The following is a 7,055-nucleotide window of genomic DNA, read 5'->3' as shown; positions in this document are numbered from 1 at the left end:
TCTTAAATAATCAGGCCCCATCTTATCTTAATGACCTTGTAGTACCATATCACCCTATTAGAGCACTTCGCTCCCGCTCTGCAGGCCTACTTGTTGTTCCTAGAGTATTTAAAAGTAGAATGGGAGGCAGAGCCTTCAGTTTTCAGGTCCCTCTTCTGTGGAACCAGCTTCCAGTTTGGATTCAGGAGACAGACACTATCTCTACTTTCAAGATTAGGCTTCAAATTTTCCTTTTTGCTAAAGCATATAGTTAGGGCTGGACCAGGTGACCCTGAATCCTCCCTTAGTTATGCTGCAATAGACGTAGGCTGCTGGGGATTCCCATGATGCACTGGTGTTAATCATTATTCATATATTCATGTCTGCCTCTTCACATCGTTTCTTCGTCGGTCTCACGGCTAATCTGAGCTGATTTCCTGATCTTTCTTCCCGTTCCTGCTCAGTGGCGTTCCCCTGCGGCCGTCAGCAGATGGAGGCTTTGGATCGCGGTCGCTCTCTGCTGAGCTCCTTGGAGACAGACGATGCCACGTGGGATTACAACGCAACAGACGGCTGGCTACCTGAACTTAATTCAACAGAGGCGTGGACAGTGAACGCGACAGGGAGAGGAGGGAACCTGACGGACGGCGGAGGGGCAGGAGGTGGCGAGATGCAGCCTCGTGTCGTGGGCGGATCCCTGGAGAGGCGAGGAGGGAGCCCCTGGCAGGTTTGGAGGCATCAGTGGGATAACGAAGCAGAACCTTGTTCTGTGTGAACGCGCTGACGCCGAGCGTTTCTGTTCAGGTTCTGATCCGCAGGTCTGACGGCTTCGGCTTCTGCGGGGGGACTCTGGTGTCTGACCGATGGGTCGTTTCTGCCGCTCACTGCTTTGAGGAGTCTGCGGACCACATTACGATAGGTGAGGCCGGCGGTTTACGGTGGAGCAGCTCGTGTAAACACGCATGTCACTTTGTAATCACACACTGTTCACACATCTGTGTGGGCTTCTGCACATCTGTAAAACCACACACAGGTGTGCCCTCTGCTGGCTGCAGCAGGGATTCATCGGATCATCGCCGCCGTCCCTTCAGTCTGAGCGCAGGTGTGTGAGCCGGGTTTGTGTGTCTGTCTGCAGGCGACTACGACAAGCAGCGCCCCGATCCGGGCGAGCAGCAGATAAAGATCCAGAAGGTCATCGTTCATCCTCACTTCCACGCCTTCACCTTCGACAGCGACCTCGCTCTGCTCTATCTCGCCCGGCCTGTTCAGAGGGGCCCCACCGCGGTCCCCGCCTGCCTCCCCGACACCCACCTCTCCAAACACCTGCTGAAGGTAATTTCATCGGAAACGATGAGCGCTGCAGCTGACTCGGCCAGTCTGTCTGACGCCGACTGTGTCCGTGTGCCCAGGAGGACAACCACGGCGTGGTGACGGGCTGGGGGGCCACCGAGTACCTGGGCCGCTCCTCGACGTTCCTGAGGAAGGTGACGCTCCCGGTGGTCGGCTACAAAGACTGCATCAGCACCACAGAGCAGGTGATCAGCTGAGCGCCTGAGCCTAACCTGCAGATCTATACTCAGTGTTTGAGAAAGAGCAGCAACAGGTGACGGTTAGGAAAGCTGCTGGGGGAGGGGCTACTTAGAGGGTTACCTGGTACGCCCGCTGTCGATGGACCGCCACGTTCGTGGTGAACACCGACGGGCTGGACAGTTTTTGGATGGAGGTCCACAGGTTAGCATGTTAGCAGGGGACTGCTGCACATACTTAATACAAGTAATGACCTTTTCTAAAAGTAACTGTAATCTGATTACTGAGTGTAGTGAAGTCATGAATGAAAGGAGGGCGAGCAGCACTGCTGAACGACAGGTCGTAGAGTACGATAAAGAGCACACCTGTCCACGTGTCCTCACAGGAAGGACTGTTCGATGAACAGGTGTCTGAATCCTGCACTCAGCAGACTCTGGACACCTGAACGTGATGCACAGCAGCTCTGCTGTCAGCATCGTTTGTGTACAGGTGTGTCTCAGGTGTGCCGTTCACTCGAGCATCTACGACCAAATCAAACCAGAGCAGGGTCAGCGATAGACGCAGCCGTTCCCACGGCGCCCTGATGCCCCTCCTGTGTTTCCTGCAGGTGATCACAGACAACATGTACTGCGCAGGTTACCTGGAGGCCAGTAAGGACGCCTGCAGAGGGGACAGCGGGGGGCCGTTCGTGGTGAACTACAGGGGGACCTGGTTCCTGACCGGGGTCGTCAGCTGGGGGGAGCAATGTGCCGCCCGTGGCAAGTACGGCGTCTACACCCGAGTGGGCAACTTCCTCAACTGGATCCGAGACACAATGGAGAGACGGGACCTGAACGGCACCGGGAGCCCGTGAAGCCCGAGAGCCGAGCGTGCGTGAGAGGGGATTATGGGATACCGAGTGAGCTGCGACCACCTACAAACACTGCTGCCACACTGACGTGGACCTGCTGCAGTAATAGTGCAGCGAGTGTGCATAGTGACTTTAATACCACAGAGGAAGCCTAACCCTGAGGTTTAAAGCAGTGCAGTGAATCTGTTGCTGTGTTTGTGAATAAATGTCAAGGAGCAAAATTCAGCGAATAAACAACGTGTGTGAGCTTCATGTTCCTGGATGATGTTTGGTTCACACACCTGTACACACACGCACAGACTGTATATATGAGATGGTCACGGTGATGTCACATATTGGTGTTTGAGGTTGTTTTTCAGGTTTCAAACATTTGGAGACCTGGCAGGAAGAGTGAAGGCGAGCTGAGCAGGCGGCGCTGCACGCTCGGTACAAATAAGCTTTTATCGTCCTGATGATAATTTTCACTGATCAGCTGTGAACCCAGCAGCTGAGACCACAAACCCTTCAGATCGTTTCCTACAGACGTCTGTACAATCAGACCGGAGCAGTCGCCCCCTGCTGGACATTAGAGTGAATGCAGGTCTAAGCAGTAATATGTGAATGTTGTTATTACAGTAAACAGATGGTGTCATCATTGTTGTGCAAACATGTTGATTCTGGTTCTTTAATAAGAGCTTTTGAAACACAGCAGTGAAACGAACAGATCAATGTTGCATCATCAAGCATCGTGCCATGAGCCGCCTGCCAGTCATTCACAGGTTTATGCTCAACCTGAGGCCAGACGTGAACAGAACAGACATTTCACACGGTGAATATTTCCACTGGTGTCTGATCCAGCAGCTGCTGGTTCACTCAGTCAGTCCAACTGGTTCCCAACAAGTCTGTCTGTCGGCCTTTACAGAGTTCTCAAACCACTCGGACAAAAAATACTTTGGGGTGGAGGTGGAGGTGGAGGCAGGCTGAAGCACCTGTGCGGGAGCTGAAATGGGCATTTGATTCAGGAGGAAGGCGGGACTAAAGTTAAAGGGTACTCTTCTTTTTTAAATGGGACATTTGCTCCTCCAAGTGGTTTGAAAAGCCTTGAACAGCATCACCGCCGGGGGGTGAGGAAACTGGTTGCAGCATCATTTTTCAGCTTCCCGGGCGGTCTGGTTACTCCTTGAAAAATGTTATAACACAACTAAGAATATTCATAGTTGTATGCCGGGGGGGGGGGGGGGGGGGGGGGGGGTAACAAGAGAAAGACGAGGAATTTGGCAGGAAAGTGTGGAGGAAGTTGAAGTTGACGGTGCTAGCGAGCTAAAGCTACACAGAGCTATGGAGGCAATTGAAGCTAACATTCTCGCTGAGCTGAAAGTCGTCCAGGATAATTTAGAGAAATAGCGGAAAAGACTGGACTTGTGAAAACAGAAATGTCGGAGTTTAGGAAAGAAGTGGGGCAACGGCTCGACAAAATGGTCACGGACAGGAAAGAGGTAACAAGCAGGATGGAGGAGGTCGAACTGAGAGTAACCGAGGTGGATCTTAAAGACATGTCCAGTTACAAGAGGACCTCCAGACACGTCTGTCCAACCTGGAAGCCCGCTTTCGCAGGAATAACATACGTGTTCACGGGATACCGGAGGGTGAAGAACGGGACAACATGCTCGAATTCATGGAGAATTTTATAAAGAAAGAACTGCGCCTCTCTGACACCAATCTGGGCATACAGCGGTACCACCGCTCACTCGGCCCCAAGCCCCCACCGGGCTCCAGCCCCCACCGGGCTCCAGCCCCCACCGGGCTCCAGCCCCCACCGGGCTCCAGCCCCCACCGGGCTCCAGCCCCGGGTCTATCGTGACTCAGTTTCTGGAATACAAGACCAAGGACTTGTTGCTCCTTCTGCGTGGACCAAGAAAGAAATATTGCTGAAAGGGAGACGTGTGTATTTCGACTATCCCGGTGACATTTAACTAAACACAAAGCAAACAACTCGATCAGGAAGATTTTAAAAGAGAAGGGGCTCCGCTTCCAAACACTGTATCCGTCGACACTGCGTGTGTTTTATTTATTTATTTATTTATTTATTTGCCTGTCTCGTTTGGATCTTTAGCCGTCAGAATTGTTGTCTGAAGGCAGAAAGATGCCAAAGTGGATTTACTCTTTGCACAATTGAATTACCCTATCAAAGCTAAGACACTTGTATCTCTCTTCCGGTATGATGGCGCCTGTGTTTGGCTTTGCCGCTGCCGGGTGCAGTTTGTCACGCTCTTTCGTCGTGCTGTTTGTCTCTGCTCTGCTGTTTTCTATTTGTATCAATGATGTACTGGCTGCCTTGGTTTATGATCGTTTAACGCTGTTATCCATCCGATCTTCAATGATGGCTCAAGATGTCTCATCCTCCTCCTCCTTTGGCACTTTCCATCCTCCGCCAGTGGCTGGATCCTCGGCAAGCGTCCTCAGCGTTCCCCGCAAACCACGGAGGAGAAGAGGAAGAAGAGCAGGTATCCAGGTGAAGCTTAGGCTTTTCTGGCGGCGGGGTCTGACTGGAAAGCGATGTCGAGCGTGCTTTGTTACCTATGCTCAGAACAGCTCCATGGAGAGGAATTTGTTTTCCACGTCCCTGCTTGGATATGCAGGGCCCGGCTCTCCGAGACCATGCTGCCTCAGAAGGGTTCATCCAGACTCTCCTGCTGACTGGCTTTTCATCCCCTCGGTGAGTGGAATCTACGAGCGTGAAGGCTCAAACCCCGAGTATTTACGTCCTTTAACTCGAGCCTCTGCAAAAAATGATGCTTCCACCCCGCTGAACATGGCGCTTTTTAATGCCCGATCATTGACTAATAAATCGTTCGTTCTTAACAATTTTATATCCTCTAAAAAACTGGACTTCTTATTTCTGACCGAGACCTGGCAGCGGGACTTGGACTATTCGTCTCTCATTGAAATGTGCCCGAACGGCTATTCCGTCATCAGCCAGCCTCGGGGATCTGGTCGTGGAGGAGGTCTCGCGGTGGCATTTCAGGGCCGTTTCAACTGCCGCTCAGTGAAAGTTGGACACTTTCTTTCCTTTGAATTACAGCTTATTAAAATCGGAAGTAAGGATCCTTTTTATTGTGCCGTGGTGTATCGTCCACCCGGCCCAAATAGCTTGTTTTTATCGGAGTTTAGCGACTTCCTGTCCTCTACTATGAGGTTGTCCAGACTGCTTTTAGTTGGGGATTTTAACATACATGTTGATGATGACTCCGACCTCTTTGCCAGAGGTTTTATCAACATTATGGATTCTTTTCATTTTACCCAGCATGTGTCAGGCCCCACACATAACAAAGGACACACGCTGGACCTTGTTTTTACTTTGGGTTTGAATATTGATTCTATTTGTTCTGAGGACATTTTCATCTCTGATCATCACTGTATTCTTTTTAACATGTCTTTTCATGAGCCTTTGTCTCCTGTTCACCGGACAATTATCTCACGCATCATAAATTCCTCCACAGCGGAGAATTTCTCGGATGCTTTTAATTTAACATTATCCCCGCAAAACGGCGTTGATTTCTTAACAGATCTATTTAATAACCATTGTTTTTCGATTTTAGATGAAATCTGTCCGGTTAAAATGAGACCCGTTTCTGTTTCCAAGTCCTTACCCTGGCTAAACGACAACATCCGCTCCATAAAACGTGATTGTCGTAAAGCTGAGCGCTTATGGAGAAAAACTCATTTAAATGTTCATCTCCTTTACTTAAAGGATCTTTTAGCCTCTTTTAACAATGCAATTAGAGATGCGAGGGCTGCTTATTTTTCTCATCTGGTTGCAAAGAGCAGAGGTAATGCTAAGGTATTATTTGACACTATTACTGATAGTATTACTCCTGCTCCACCTGCTGCCATTATTTCTTCTAATGAAGACTGTGAAACATTTCTTTCTTTCTTTCTAGAAAAAATTAGTAATGTAAGGAAAAAATTGCCCCCATCAGCATCTGCATTGTCAGTTCCTACGCCAGCTCGGCCTGTCGTTTTAGAAAGCTTTTTACCCGTCTCACTATCAGAGCTGGAAAAAATAGTTAATGCAACAAAAGCATCCTCCTGTTCACTCGACATTTTACCCGCATCGTTATTCAGAAATGTCTTCCACTCTATTGGTCCCTGTGTGCTCACCATAGTTAACACCTCACTGGGATCTGGTAAAGTCCCTTCTTATTTTAAAACTGCTGTTATACACCCCCTGTTAAAAAAGCCTATGCTGGACCCATCTCTCACTAGCAATTACAGACCAATCTCAAAAATACCGTTAATTGCTAAGATACTAGAGAAGGTTGTAGCTAAGCAGCTTACAGCAGTTTTAGACAAACATAATATCTTTGACAAATTCCAGTCTGGCTTTCGTAGAGCTCATTCTACTGAAACAGCCCTTCTTAGGGTTTCCAATGACATCCTGATGCAAAACGATGCAGGAAAGTGTTCTGTACTCCTAATGTTGGACCTCACGTCAGCCTTTGACACCGTTGACCATTATATTTTGCTTGAAAGGCTGAAATACTGGGTTGGTGTATCTGGGTCTGCCTTAGAGTGGTTCTCCTCGTATCTCTATGAACGATACTTTTCTGTGGCGGTCTCTAAGTACAGGTCATCTTCCACGTCCCTGTCCTATGGTGTGCCACAAGGTTCTGTGCTGGGGCCCTTATTGTTTTTAATATACCTACTTCCTCTCCAGCAT

At 49.4% G+C, this 7,055-nt stretch overlaps 1 protein-coding gene across 1 annotated transcript; it reads left to right on the top strand.

Annotated features, from left to right (window-relative positions):
* Positions 1–427: 427 nt before the first annotated feature.
* On the top strand, positions 428–2,359 carry LOC148099709 (coagulation factor X-like; the record flags this gene model as incomplete). Its single annotated transcript, XM_087851695.1, has 5 exons — positions 428–706; positions 784–898; positions 1,115–1,311; positions 1,389–1,514; positions 2,114–2,359. Coding segments are annotated over 5 exons (963 nt in total), but the record flags the coding sequence as incomplete, so codon positions are not given.
* Between the last annotated feature and the right edge of the window lie 4,696 nt (positions 2,360–7,055).

Source organism: Neolamprologus brichardi, chromosome 14, assembly GCF_056152115.1.
Source record: "Neolamprologus brichardi isolate AB-2024 chromosome 14, ASM5615211v1, whole genome shotgun sequence".
Classification (NCBI taxonomy): Eukaryota; Metazoa; Chordata; class Actinopteri; order Cichliformes; family Cichlidae; genus Neolamprologus; species Neolamprologus brichardi.
This window is presented reverse-complemented; position numbering and strand designations above follow the sequence as displayed.